The sequence below is a fragment of the Camelus dromedarius genome, chromosome 5, assembly GCF_036321535.1.
Source record: "Camelus dromedarius isolate mCamDro1 chromosome 5, mCamDro1.pat, whole genome shotgun sequence".
NCBI lineage: Eukaryota > Metazoa > Chordata > Mammalia > Artiodactyla > Camelidae > Camelus > Camelus dromedarius.
Genome location: NC_087440.1, coordinates 31632335 through 31647692, shown reverse-complemented (window position 1 = coordinate 31647692; position 15358 = coordinate 31632335). Strand labels below are relative to the sequence as shown.

The following is a 15358-nucleotide window of genomic DNA, read 5'->3' as shown; positions in this document are numbered from 1 at the left end:
CCTGTTTGTACGTGGATGCATAAATGCTTTAGCTGCCTCTTTAAAGTACAATTCTTTATGGGATGTTGAGTAGGCAGCTGATACAGGCAGGTCAGGTTGCCTTAGGGATAAGGAGGCATTTGTTAAGTAGGCTCTGATGCTGGAAGTAAAAAGCATATAATGAATTTTTCCATGATTTGTATCAACATGCTGTGGAAAGGGAGGAACCATCGATGATATCCCAGAAAAGGAAGGGCTTTGGAGAAAGTCTTGGGTTTGTAAACCACCTCCCTATTTACAAGCTTGGTAACCTGGAACCAGTTAATTACCAGTTTACTTACCTGGAAAATAGAAATTTCTTGTGGAATATTAAAGTCAGGTCGGTGTCCTATGGTATATGTTCAGTAAATATTAATTTTTCTCCTTAAATTCATCCTCCACCACCCTCACTTCTTCTACCCCTCCCCCCAGAGCCCCCCTCCCCCCCGGGCCACTCACTAATTCTGTTTCGGAAACAGATTGGACTGATTGTGTGATGGGAGGAACTGGCCGATTCAGTCCAAGTCTGACCTGTTTATGGAGCAGCCAGTGCTTTTCCTTTTCTCTCTGTTGATTTGAGTCTCCTTCTCATCAGCTTTTCATGCTTCCCCTCTTCCAGGAAGCTTTTTCTTAACAGCCCACGCCAGTGACTTTTTCCATCCCCAAAATCTTGTCACATGTTGCAGTTGTACGTGGACAACTTCTACTCGACCTGATGTTGTCAGCTCTGTGTGCATATGCATGTCTTCACTTTTCCGCACAATTTCTTGAGGACAGGAACTGAGTCCTGTTCATTTTCACATCCTCACGTATTCAGCCTGGCATGTGGTAAGTGCTTAGAAAGCATTTGTTGAATAATAGCAGTCAGCCAAAATCAAATCATTCATTGGAGATCCATCTCCTAACAATGTAAATATGTTTAAAAATACTGAACTGTATACTTAAAAATCATTAAGGTGGTAAACTTAATGTTGTGTGTTAAAATTTTTTAGCTTAAAAATACATTTTTGTGCTTGGCTAAAAAAACAAAAACAAAGACAAAACAAAAGGCACCAAACATCCAAATCTGATCTAAGCTCAAATTTGAAAAGGACTTTAGGAATTAACCAGATGATGACGTTGAGGCTTAAAGGTAGAGCACAGATTCTCAACCTTGGTACTATTGCCTTTTGGGTCAGAGACTCTGTTGTTCTGGGGGGCTGTCCTGTGCAGCATCCCTGGCCTCTATCCACTACATGCCAGTAGCAAAATGTCTCCAGACACTGCCAATTGCCCCCTGAAGGTGGGGAGATGGTGCAGAATTGCCCCTGAATGAGAACCACTGAGGTGGACAAAGCCTGTCACTGCTGGTGCCTGGTTTCCCAACCAGACAGGGAGACGCCAGAAGCCAGCTATGAATTCTTAATGGGCATTTTTGAGGGCTCAGCACTCTTCGCCCCTCAGGCCTGGATGCCTGTCTTTCAGAGACTGGTGGGTGGTGGCTGGCTCCATCTACTCTGTTAAAAGTCCTTGTGTGAACAAGTGCTTCCCAGTGACCTTTCAAAGCAAGCATGGGCAGAGTGGGTGCTCAATAAATACTTTTCGAGATGCAGTTACCTAATGGCCGCCCACCTGCAGCATTTAAAAATTATACCTAGACAAGCAGACAGATGCTCAGAGAATGAATGCTTCATGGTGCTGGCTCTGCAGTGCTATTTCAGAGCCAAGCTTCCAAAGCAAGACCATTGGAGTCTTCTAGGGATTGTCTCTATCCCTGCTTCTGCGAATCCTAGCCACTCCTTATACTCACTGGCATTAAACCGATTATAAAGTGCTTGCACACATGCGTGATTGCCTTTGTGAGCCCCACAACAACCCTGTGAGGTAGGCAAGGCAGGAGCCAGGATTCTCATTCAGCAGATGAAGTAGGGACTGTCAGAAAAATTCAGGTCACATGGCTTGTAAGCAGCAAAAAAGGACTCAGTGGCTCCTCCGACTCTTAAGTCTAGGCTCTCAGCCCATCTCACTCTTCAGCAAGGAATCCTACAGCTCCTTGCACATCTGTTCTGCAGGAGCTGGCAGCTCTACTGGGCATGTGTCAGAGTCTTGACCTGGTGTCACCTTGAGGTAGCTGTTTGTACAGTCCTGTTGGGGAAGTGGACACGGGGTGAGAGTCATGGTGAGCTTCCAGACCTGCCATGAGGATCAAAGCCCTGGCCTCAACATGCCACCCTCTTCACTTTGTCCTGAAAATCCTGAGATCTTCCCAGCCATTTGTGGGAGAAGCACAAAGAAGGTTCACCTCGGCTTTCTCTGGACATCGTAGAAATAGACAGAAGCTCCAAGGCCCAGGAGGAGCTCTGGCTAGATTTCAAGACCAGCGTAAGTCAGTAAGGAAGGCCAAAGCCTTTTGGATCTGAGGCTCTATTGGGCATTAGAAGTCTGTAATTCCATGCCCTAGGGAATTCTCTGATGGCTGCTGCATTCTAGTGTGGACAGGCCTGGAAGTGAGTAAGGCCTTAATGGGAATCACATGGGCTTTGGCCCACAGGTAGGGAAGTCAGCGGTTATTCATGGCAAATGTGGATTTTCACAATTCCAGCAGTTTTTCTAGTGACAACTTGTCCACTGATACAACTTGGCCTCTTTTTAATTGAGTGGTTCATTTGGCTTTTCTTTGACCAAACAAGCCAAGATGGGCCTCATTGTCCAGGCATCCTGCGGCCCATTTTTCACTAAAAAAGATCTATGTGATAAAATGGTTATTTTACTAATTAGGGTGGATGAAAGAGGATTGAAACCCTGACCTTCCAGGACCTTGCCTATTTCAGGCAGTCGGGCATCTTATTCTCAAATGACTTTGGAGACAGTGAGTCTAAGAGTAAAACAATGGAGGAAAAAAAATACCCCACCATAATCAACTTTCTCATCAAGAAAAGTTCATACTCGAGGTAGAAAAGTTCTTTCCCAGTTTTCCTTTTTCAAAGCTACTCCAGGAAAATCCTCATTTGGACAGTGTAAAGTTTAAAAGCCGTGCAGTTAAACTGTGCATTGTGCAATTTCTAGAGGAGAGGCAGCATGGAGTAGGAGGAACCCCTGGGCCAGGAGTCCAAGGCCATGGCTCTCATCCAGGCCTTGCTACCTATGCCGTATGTGACTTTAATCAAGGCTCTTTACCTCTCTGAACGTCAGTCTTTGCAAAGGTGAATAGGAATAATAGTGCCTGCCCTGTGCAGCCAAGAAAGGAGCTATGAGAATCAAGTAAGGTGATGGATGCGAACACTTTGTAAATCATCATTGATGGTGGTATTGCAATAGAAGGAAAGAATCAGGTCTGCGTTTCAGTTCTTTTCTTTCTTTCTTTTATTTTTGAGGTACTGGGGATTGAACCCAGGACCTCATGCCTGCTAAGCACGCACTCTACCACTGAGCTATACCCTCCCCCCCTCAGTTCTTTAATGAGTCTTCTGTGAACCATTCTCATTGTCTATAGGGTGGAACATGTAAAACTTGACAATTTTCAGGGAAAAGCTTGAGGCTGTGACAGAAAATTTAGGTTCTAATCCAGTTACTAAAAATTTACCCCGTGGTTTAGGCAAACAACTACCTCTCTGTGTCTCAGTTTTTTCACCCAAAAAATAGGGATAATAATACCTCCCTCATTTTCCCTGTTTGGAAAAATGAGAATAATAGTTGTCCTACTTTCTTTCCCTATAAGTTGGAGGCAGTAATAATAGCCAGTCTACTCTCTTCAGCAATGAAAAATAAATGGGTTGCTTTACTCATTTGCCTGTAAGACACTCTTAACTTATGTCACAGAATTTGGGGGTTCCAGATAGACAGGTATCTTAAATTGCCCTGTGGAGATAAATTCTAGATTGATATCAGATATTATTTATTCAGTAAACATATGTGGAGTGTCTACTATGTGACATTTCACAGGTGAGTGATCCAGTTTCTGTTTTTGTGGCGCTTATGTTCTAGTGGGGGAGATAAATATTACTCAGTCACACTAAAGATTGTATATAGTAGGCATTACTTCTTTAAAATTATTTTTTTATTGACGTTTAGTTGATTTACAATGTTGTGTTAGTTTCTGGTGTGTGATTCAGTTATACATATATATATATATGTGTATACACATATACACATATATATATATATTCTTTTTCATTGTAGCTTATTACAGGATGTTGAATGTAGTTCCCTGTGCCATACATTAGGATCTCTTGTTTATGTATTTTTATATATAGTAGTTTGTATCTACTAATCCCAAACTAGTTTATCCCTCTCTCCACTTTCCCCTTTGGTAACCATAAGTTTGTTTTCTGTGTATGTGAGTCTCTTTCTGTTTTGTAAATAAGTTCATTTGTGTCCATTTTTTAGATTCCACATATAAGTGATTTCATTTGTCTTTGTCTGACTTACTTCACTTAGAATGACTATCTCCAGGTCCATCCCTGTTGCTACAAATGGCACTATTTTATTCTTTTTTATGGCTGAGTAGTATTCCATTGTATAAATATACCACATCTTCTTTATTCAATCGTCTGTTGATGGACATTTTTAGGTTGTTTCCGTGTCTTGGCTATTGTAAATAGTGCTGCTGTGAACATTGGGGAGCATAGGTCTTTCGAATTAGAGTTTTCTTCAGATGCATGCCCGGGAGTGGGATTGCTGGATCATATAACTCTATTTTTAATTTTTTAAGGAATCTTCATACTCTTTTCCAAAGTGGCTGCACCAAATTACATTACAACCAACAGTGTAGGAAGTTCCCTTTTCTCCACACCCTCTCCAAGTCATTACTTTTAAGTAAATGTAGCGTGAATATGCTCTCGGCCCCAGTACATAGCTGTGCTCTGAGTGATATTCCATCCCCTGCAGAAGTTCCAGAGGCCACTAAACATGGGGAGACATCTGATTCTGGTTTTCTAGGTAGTGGCTTCCTAGAATCAGAGAGAGGTTCTTTTCTTCCTATTCCCTAGTGCTCAGTTTTGGTTAACATAATTCAATTTTATTATTATTTTTAAAGTTTTTATCTTTATCATTTTAATTTGGTCAAAATCAAGATGGGGAGAACCCAAGTTTTATAAAATGAGAACTCTTTTTTTGTTTTTTTGATAGACTTCATTTTTTTTTAGAGCAGATTCAGGTTTACAGCAGAATTGAGCAGAAAATACAGAGTTCCCACAAAAGCCCTCCCCACCCACACATATATACTCCCCTACCCTCAACATCCCTCACCAGTGTGGCATATTTGGTACAATCGATGAACCAACATGGGCACATTATTATAAACCAAAGTCCATAGTTTACATTAGGGTTTACTCTTGCTGTTGTACATTCTATGGGTTTTGACAAATGCATAATGACATTTAGCCACCACTATAGTATCATACAGAATAATTTCATTGCCCTAAAAATCCCGTGTGCTCCATCTATTCTTTCCTCCCTCCCTCCCTCTCCCCAAACCCCTGGAAACCACGATCTTTTTATAAAATGAGACCTCTTGTCCTAATGCCAACCCTCACCATCTACTACGGCAGCTCCATGGAAGGACACGTTATCCCAGAACCCGTGGAGACTGGAAATGGTCAGAACCTGGAAAGGGTCGGTGTTGCACCTCCCACCCTCCACCTGGGACGGAGGGCGGGGCACATACGCTGAAAATAACTGAAGTGCTCGCTCCTCTCCACTGCGGTGTTTCCCAAGAACCCTTAGTGGAACTTTGACGCTTTCATTCCTGAGAAGATCGAATCTGAGATTTTCAGTAACATCCACCCTCATTTTCCCTGTGTCAACAGCCATTCCTGTTTCTGAGAAATGTCTGGCTATCCCTCCCACCCCACCCCACCCCAACCCCTGTCGGCACCTTAAAGACCAAAGTCAAACCTTGTCGTTCTTCTGTATTGATTGCTTGTCTAATCCCTCGAGATAGTTTTATGACCTAGTTGTATTGCTGTCTTCTTGGCTGACTTTAAAATGCCCTACAGATGACTCTTCTGATAAATTCCTGCCAGGCAAGGAATTTGCTGTTACTTTTCAGGCCTATCAGCAACCCCATCTCACGTTTAATGTGGCAGGTGAAGGGTCAGGTGACAAGGTAAGCACGTCCTGAGTCCTGGGATGCTACCAGGAGGCCCTTTCATCTCTGCTGACCCAGCTTGCATGCAAAGCACACATGAGGATGGGTTAAGGAGAGGGGGGGAGGGCTGAAAGTGTTCTCTTATTCCTAGCCTAGGACTTTAAGTAAAAGTGCAAAAAAGGAAAAGGCTTTAAGAACCGGTGGCACTCAGAATCTCATTCTCCTATCTTTCTTTGCCTAATGCTTCATTCACAAATTTGAACACAAGGGATTGTTTCCCCTTTTAACTTCACTTCTTGTGAAGAAGCCTTGTTCTGTTGGGGTAGGTAGACTGTTAACACCAGGAGAAAGAGGACCTGTTTAAGACAGAAATATGCCTCCTTTCCATCTGAATCTAGCTGGGGCCCCAGGCGCTCTGATTCTGCATTTCAGTCTCACCCTTGTTGCTACTCTGATGTCCTTTCTGGCCCCTCCTTTTCTCCTTACGCATTTCACGCAGCAATTTTTTAGTTTGGTAAGGGCAGCATAGTTTACATGCCAAAAGAATGGACTATTACTGCTTTTAGAATGTGGGTATTTTCTTCTCTTTCCTTTGACTGAAATAGCTGGATTCACGGCTTGGGATTTAAAAATGTCTTTTGGTTTAGAAGTGAAAGTTTCAGGACTGGATTGAAGTTGAGTTATAATTGAGATCTGAAAGTCAGTTTTTTATTTATTCATTTTTTTCCTTAATGCAGGCACTGGGGATTGAACCCAGGACCTTGTGCACGCCAAGCACATGCTCTAGCCCTGAATCTACCCCTGAGATCTACCCCTTACCCCCTGAAAGTCAATTTTTGCAATTTGAGCATAAAATCCTGTATTCTGCATCTCGTTCAGCCCAGAACTGATTCCGAACCACTAAAGAGAGATGCTGGGAATTTGAGATGTCTTCAGAACACTGTCAAATCCAACTGGTCCCGAATACTCTGGGTCTGCAATTTTGACCTGGATCCATTTAGTCTCTGCTTCTTCCCTCAGGCCACCTTGGTGCCTCTGGGTGGGGCATGAAGAGGGAGCTTTCAAAGCACCTGCCCAGCAGATCCTGACCCCTAGAGTCATAAGAAGTAGACAAAGGAAAGCTTAGGAAGGAGCTGTCCCCACACTCCTACTCCTCCCCTGCCCAACACACACATCCCAGTAGCCAACCATTCAGTCCCTGGCGCCAGCCTCACCTCTCAGGAGAAAACCAGCCCCTTGCATACAGAACAGAAGTAGATTAGTGGAAAGAGCCGTTGGATTATGCAATCAGGAGACCGACTTCTAGATCCAATTTTATCCATCAGTAACTGCGGAATTCAGAGAAAGCCACTTAACCCCTCCGTGTCTTAGTCTCTTGGTTTGTAAAATAGAAACATCTGCGCGTCCTCCGCCTCCTGATTCCATGAGGTTTTTGTGAGGGTCACATGAAACAATAGAGGGGAACGACCTTTGGAAAAATACAGTGCTGAGTCTTTGCACGTATTGCATTCCGACAAACCGCTTCCAGACTACCAAGACTGCTTTTATAGGGTTATTTCATGCTCCTCACCAAGGGTGTGGATGCTGTGTCTGGGGCAGAGGCCAGCCTCCAGGAGTGCATGGGTCGGGAAAACCCATAGACACAGGGTGTGACCACAATTTATCCAAAAGGTATCACCCTTCAGCTCATTTTTAAAGCTTTCTAACGGGCAGTCAGTCTCAGAACAGCCTATTTCTCCAGCATTTCCATTTCCAGCCAGTCTTAAGTAAGACCTTTGTCACCTTGGGTGGACTACATGCAGCCCCGTCAGCGTATCCTGAGGTTCAATGCTTACTCTACCACTTAATTCTTACTGTGTGGACTTGGGCAATACACTTGGTACCTCTGAGAATCAGTTTTCTCCTCTGTGAAATGGGAGAAACGTAGACTTGTCCTGAGGATTAAATGATGCATATGAGGTACCCCACCAAGTCCCTGGTCCCTCCGTGTCTAGTGTCTGCTCCTCTGTCTCCTACTTCTAAGGAGAATTATTGCTAGACATACCTGCCTGAAGGGGGTTCATGCATCCCAAAGGCATTTTAGCGTCAGATCAAAGGTGAAAGCGCCCCTGCACGTGCTGGCCCCGCCATCATGCAGACACCGCCACCGTCTCCCCCATCACCCTTGGTGTCTCGCGCAGGCAACATCATCGGCTCTGGAATCTTTGTCTCGCCAAAGGGCGTGCTGGAGAATGCCGGCTCCGTGGGCCTCGCCCTCATCGTCTGGATCGTGACGGGGCTCATCACAGCTGTGGGAGCCCTGTGCTATGCTGAGCTCGGGGTCACCATCCCCAAATCTGGAGGTGACTACTCCTACGTCAAGGACATCTTCGGAGGACTGGCTGGGTAAGAGGATGTGCAGAGGACCGAGCGGTCTAGGAAGCCGAGGCCAGGAGTTTCCAGTGTGCTGAGGAGCCCAAGGGCTCGGGGTTCCTCTCTGGCCTCCATGTCAAGGTTGCCCGCGTAACCTTGCGTCCCGCTGATGCTCCTGAGAGTGGCAGAGGAACCAGGTTGTAGTTTTAATCTCTGTTGAGCTCAGTGGGCAAACTTCTGTGAGAACAAGTAGAACTAAACGACAACTCTAATCGGAGACTCCCAGGGAATGCACATCACAAAAACAAAGCCCTTTATCCTGACAAATGAGAGTGACCACTAAGATACAGGGGCACTTCTCACATTATCAAGGATATTGGCCTCCCTCTAGAGCCGGGCCCTGATCTTGAATTTCCTCAGCTTCCGCAGCCCTGATACCAAAGAGCTCATCCCTCACCAAGGGGCCCACAGGTGTGGAGAACATGTCCCCCTTAAACCTCCCCTTGACACTTAAGCAGCCACTCCCTTAGTGTACCCTGACTGAGGAGATTGTGGGGTTGCAAATTTTATGTTCCACCACTGGATGCTGGGGGAAAGAAGCGGGGAGAGAGAAAGAACGCCGAGATGTGCTTCAGTACTAGCTGAAACTTAGCTCTTACATCTTTAAGCCAATTTACGCGCAGAGGGCTGGGTGTGCGGGTGGCTGGGTTCCTCAGCATCCCTGAAAACAAAAAGGAAACGCCCCCCTTTAGCCCACCTGCCTCTCCTAACGCTGCCCAGTGACTTGCCTGGGCTTCCCTGGATGACTTCTGAATCCCTGCCAAGCCTGGTGGTGGGCGCGGGGGTCTCCATTGCTGTCTTGGCTCAAGTCCTGTCCTGTTCCCCCTCCAGGTTCCTGAGGCTGTGGATCGCTGTGCTGGTGATCTACCCCACCAACCAGGCCGTCATCGCCCTCACCTTCTCCAACTACGTGCTGCAGCCGCTCTTCCCCACCTGCTTCCCCCCGGAGTCTGGCCTGCGCCTCCTGGCTGCCATCTGCTTATGTAAGTGCCATCTGGGCCTCGCTCTCAGGACGGCATCTTTTAGCCTCCCCCGTGGTCTACACATCTTTGGGTCTCCTTCCTTTCCCTCTTTCCTTTCCTCCTTTTATCCCCCCATTCCTTTTCAATTTCCGACATTCATGCTATAGATGAATAGATTCTAAATATAATTATCTGGTGTTAAAAAAAAGAAATTTAGTGGGGAGGGTATAGCTCAGTGGTAGAGTATGACCTTAGCATGTACGAGGTCCTGGGTTCAATCTCCAGGACTCCATTTAAAAATACATAAATAAATTACAAATAAATAAACCTAATTACCTCTCCCCAAACGAACAAAAATTGAAAAAAAAAATGAAGAAACTTAAGTAGCTTCTCAGAGGCACAGTAATTGTCACTGGCAGAGTTCTTGACTTTATATAAAACACTGATACCTGTATTATGTGATCTGAGCCTCACAACAAATCCATAAGGGAAGCTGGGCCAGGATTACAATTTCCTAGAGCAGAGGAGGAACTGGAGCCAGGCAAGTGAATTAACCAAGGAGGTGGGCCCTGAGTGGAGCCCGGGGCTCCTGACTCCTTCTCTTTCCAGCAAGACACGCACACTGCACACCATGCTGGAGGCTCCCTGCTGCTCGTAGGAAGACTTTTCTGGCGTCTCCACCCGTACCTTGACCTGCCAGCTCACATCTTAAAACTCCTTGGGAGGAGAGTGTAAAGGTGTGAGTTGGGAGAAAACAAATGCAACGTCCATGGTCCTCGCCCCTGCTAAACTTTCTGTCTAATTGGGCAGAAAAGCCGTATTAGCCAGATTCTGTAGTTAGGATTCAACTGCGGTAAAAAAAATTTCAAGAAGGGGAAAAGGTCTCTGTGACCTGGAATAAGTTAGAGAGGCTTTACAGAGAGGTTTGGCAACCCATATTTCTAGGAAGTCTCAACACAAGGTCTGATAATCAGGGATCTCAGTGGGCTAGGGTATTTTATATCTTTTAACCAAAAACGAATTTCTAAAATAAATATTTGGACTTTTTTCAGGCTCCACTTCTAGAGTCAGCTTAGTCCCTGCCTTCCCACAGCTTCCAACACACATCCACCGATTTGAGCTGAGGGCAGTGACCAATCCTGGTCACACTCTTTCCCAGGTCTTGACACTTTCCTTCTGTCCTTCTGGTGGGATGGGGAGAGAAGGGTCACTTGCCCACCCCAGAGCTGGGGTGGGACCTAAAGGGTGGTCTCCTTGGCCAGCGGTGTTCAGTGGTGTTCAGCCCCGGGACAAACCCCACTATCTAGGTGAGTGATGGTGTGCAGCCAGGACATTTGTTGGGGGCAGGTCTCCCTTGTGCTTGCTTGGACCTGCCTGTGGATTTGGAGGCAGAGGGATGTGGGCTCCAGAGCTGGGCTGCCTGAATCTGCGTCTCCCTCTGAACCACTTTCTCACTGCAGCCAGTGCTTGGCCAGGTCCCCCACCCACCTCCTGTCAGATAGGGGTGAAATCCTGCCTGTGCAAGGATTGCATGAGATAAGAATGTTCTTAGCACAGTGTCGGGCACCTTGTGGTCCTGTCATATAGTCACTGAGGGTGGTCACCGAGGGTAGTTACTTGGTCCTTTTTGCTCGCTGGATCTTGAGCTGCGGGAGATGAGAGGAGGGGAAGGGGGTGTGGGAATGTGGGAAGGATTGCTGTTTCTGCCATCAGACAGGTTAATGGGGGTGGGAAGAGGGACCACAGAGTGCTGGCCACTGCTATTTCAGAGTCTCGTGCACAGACCCGGCTTCCTTTTTCCTGCTGATGCTGCTAAAGTGTCTCAGACCAGAGGCCACCCTTACCCTCCAACTAGAAATCAAAAACTCTGAGGCTGTTGAGTCCATCCCTTAGGAGAGAAACCAGGCCACAGGGTAGAGTTCCCTGGGAGGCTGCACCCTATGGCTTCCTTTGCATTCCCCAAATCCTCCAAGGCTTGCACAAAGACCCTCTGGAGTTTTGGAAAACAACGGATGAGAAAGGATGGTGGGACCGGCCAGATGCGGGTGGAAAGGCAGAAAGAACCTGCTGTAACTGGCTTGCCCGCTCCGAGCTGGAGGGGGCGTTGAGGGGAGGAGAGGGAGAGAGAAGGAACTGCAGATTTGGCTCATGCTTATGCAACTGCAGCTGCCACTTGGAGTTATTCTATTATTTAGGTCAAAGCTGATTATTCACTGCTGAGTCAGCAGAATATCCCTAGCCACCGGGTAGTTAAAAAAAAAAAAAAGAAAATCTTTTATATTTTAATTAAATGAAAAGCCTTTCTCCCTTCTCCTGCGCAAGCATATTAGTGGGAGGAGGGAGTTAGGAAGCAGGGGAATGGGAGGGGTTAAAACTTGGTCTTCATCCTTTCCTTTTCTGATTTGCTTGGTTTTTTCTCTTTTCTTTCCTTCTTTTTAATATTTCATAAGGAAATGACTCTATTCTCTAAGTAAAAGGGTCCAGTAATGTATGATGAGAGTTGACCGTGGAAGCCTCCTCTTATCTTTACCCCCTCCCCTGCCCAGCAGCCCTGGTAACAGTGGGTAGGTAGGTGTCCTGAAAGCATTCTAAATAAAATGCACCTATCAGTACCTACATCTGGGTATACAGACGTACATCTTGACAAATTATTTCTGCAGCCTGCACTTTTATCCTTTTGCCATCTTGTGGCTATTACCCAAGTTTCTAATTATGAATAAAGCGGTCCCAGTGACCCAAAGGAGCACCAGGGTGTCCTGGGGTCCCCCGTTTATACATCCTGCTTCCTAACTATGGGTTTTCCTTTAGGATCTGTTTGTCCTCCTGTCTCTTGGGGACCTGGCCACCTTTCACTCAGGCAGCTCCTGACCTCCTTCCTCGCTTTTGGGGGCAGGGGTCACATCCAGCATCTGAAATAAGGCTTTTTGTAGGGGAGAGTATAGCTCAAATGGTAGAGAGCATGCTTAGCATACACAAGATCCTGGGTTCACTCCCCAGTACCTCCTCTAGAAATAAAATAAGTAAACCTAACTACCTCTCCCCGCAAAAATAAATGAAGTTATTTTAAAAAGAAATAGGATTTGTTCTTCTTATTCAAGTCTCCCTCTTCCCGAATTCCTTGTACCAAAGCTCCTTCTCCTTTTCTTGCCCTAGGGAGAAAGAAGAATCCTGCATGCATTTTACAAGCAAAAGAAATGTTTCTTATCTTGTTTTCTATCTCTCCACTATGATTCCTAAGAGGTTAGTTTTCCAGGGCTTCATATTTCTCCTTCTTCCTTGAGTGATTTGGAAGGTTAAGAACTTCACTGTAGGTATTACTTTTAACCCTGAATTGCTATGCAGTTCCTCTTCAGAAGGTTTCCAGATACATGATGCAGGATGCTGTGATGGATACTTGTGAGTGTTGTTTTGCAAATCTCTTGCAAATGAATCCCTTGACATCAGAGGGTTCTGCAGCTCTTCCTAGCTTCCGAATCCCTTACTCTCAGTTCATTTTCCTTTGAGGTTTCATACTCTCAAGCCCCAAGCTTCTCATCCTCGTGCACTAAACATACCGCCTCAGATACCTGGGCAGTGCTGCCTTCCTGCCCTTGCCTAGTCCCCAGAGAGCGCTGTGGGCATCTCATCCGTCTTGCATATATTGTTGGGAAGGAAGAAGTTTTCCTCTACCTTTCTAGGTCCTTCTGGCTGGTTTAAGAATTAAATTGACATGAGACAGATTAAAAGAGAAAATCAAACAGAAGTTTAATAACATGCATATTTAGGAGAGATCCAGGAAAACTGAGGAACTCAACAAAAAGGCCAAAACCCTCACCTTAAATATATCTTCAGCTAAAGACAAAAGAGGATGTTGGGGTAAAGGTTTGGGACCTCAAAGGGGAGGAAGGTAAATGACACAAAAACGAAACACAAATGTTTGCTAAACGATGCGGAGACAATGGGACTTTAATCTCTAAGAGTTTCCCCCACCACCTAGCTCCTATTCTTTGCGGATATCTCTGGTGATAGCACTACTCTGGGAACAGGCCCTCTAAACTCTTTTTAGGCAGTTTTTTTTTGGAGGGGAGCAAAATTTCCTCCTGAGTCTTTTGGGCCTTGATTGTTTTCAGCTTGAACTATCTGCATGCCAGAGACATTTTGGGGTGGCAAATTTTGGTCCCCTACAGTATTGCCTTTGAAACTTCTTCCAGAAGTTTCACAGTCCAGAAGTTGAGCTAATAGATTGCTTTATACCTCATTGAACCAGTCTCTTAGTCCTGACAGTAGGTCAGTTCAATACCTTATTTCAGGAGGCAGAGATGCAGGTGGGCACTCAAAGTTAGGCCTAGAGGGAATAAGCAATCATATATTTGGTAAGAGGCATTTCTATGGAGACAAAAGAAAAATAGAGGTTAATGCTTGGAGCAAATTATAAATCCAGTGTCTGAGTCCTGAGAGTTGCCAGTTGAGATTTCTAGATGTTAGGTTCAAAGCATCTTTTGCAGTTTGAAATGTCTCTGATATTATCATCTGGTGTTCAGGCAAGCTTTCTGAGTGGCTTACAAAGCAATAGGCATGGGGAGGAGGGTATAGCTCAGTGTGGAGTGCATGCTTAGCGTGCACAAGTCCTGAGTTCAATCCCCAGTACCTCCGTTAAGTAAGTAAGTAAGTAAGTAAGTAAGTAAGTAAGTAAGTAAGTAAGTAAGTAAGTAAGTAAATAAATAAATAAATAAATAAATAAATAAACAAACCTAACTAACCACCCCCCCATAAACCCCCAAAAGCAACAGGCACAAAGATTGTCTAAATGTGGGCATTGTGGTGATCTGTCTTAAGTTTATATCAAGTCGTTCAGTTTTAGTTTGCAGGGCTTTGGGAAAAGGACAGCTTTAGTTTTTGATGATTTCAAGTCAAAAATGAGAGAAAAACTGAAAATGTTAGCTTGGAGAGTTGTAGCCAAATATTTGAGGAAACTAGAAGAATTTAGGGTCCAGTTCAGTTTACAGGTAGAAAAACAAAACCTCAAAGGTGATTAACAGAATTAGAATCTAATATTCATATAAGCATGTATTATACCTTCTATTGAAATGTAATTTTCTCTCTCTCTAAAATCACCTTCTTTTTACCAGAGATAGCCAAATTAAAACTAATTTGTTTGTAAAATAAATAAGTTTAGTTTTATTAAACTTGGCCTGATACTTTACATAAGTCCAGCAAGAATAGCCATTTTTTAAATATGCTTTGCTGGAACTTTTCATAAGGAATCAGACTGAACTTTTAATTGTCTCTCGAGGCCAGGAAGCCACACCAAGGACATTCCATTAGCTTTGCCTGTAATACCTATGGATTTGGGTGAATTTTTTTCTCCATGAGGTCCCCAAAATATCCTGAGGTTCTTCCACCTGCCAGGAAGTGATCTTCTTTACTCACCTGGTAAGGCTGCTGGGAACCCTGAAGGCAAGGTACCAGGCTGTTTTTCCAAGGGGTTTTATGGCTCCATAAAGTCAACCTTAATTCTTTAAAACTATCTGATTGTATCTGATTCTATGCATGTCTCCCTCAAATATGACATTTCAGTCAAAGCCTTGGTAATATAACCAGTGTTTCCAATTGTATCATGTTATAAGATTTTTATTGAACTTATGCAAATAACTATATTGCCATGAAAATAGGAATACTCATGGAGTTTCCAAATGTTTGAGGCATCAGGTAGGGAGAAAAAAAGATAATTGTTTCATCTTTTTGAGAAATTGTAAACTGTGATACCAATTTTTTTTTGATGGGCAAAGTTATGAATACATATAATTTCTAAAAACATATATTTCCTCATAACAATTTTTTTTCATTGTGGTATGAGACATGTTTTTAATAAACCCCAACATCTTTAGTTTTTCTGTAATAAGACAGAAGTAAGTAAACT

General features: G+C 44.4%; 1 protein-coding gene across 3 annotated transcripts in view; it reads left to right on the top strand.

Annotated features, from left to right (window-relative positions):
* SLC7A8 (solute carrier family 7 member 8) overlaps positions 1-15358 on the top strand; it is a 49771-nt gene that overhangs the window by 7841 nt on the left and 26572 nt on the right. For all 3 annotated transcript variants that reach the window (XM_064485825.1, XM_031453430.2, XM_010989436.3), the window contains 2 exons: positions 8266-8470; positions 9329-9480. In XM_064485825.1, the coding sequence (XP_064341895.1) occupies positions 8266-8470; positions 9329-9480 (357 nt within the window). The remainder of the gene's footprint in view (positions 1-8265; positions 8471-9328; positions 9481-15358) is intronic.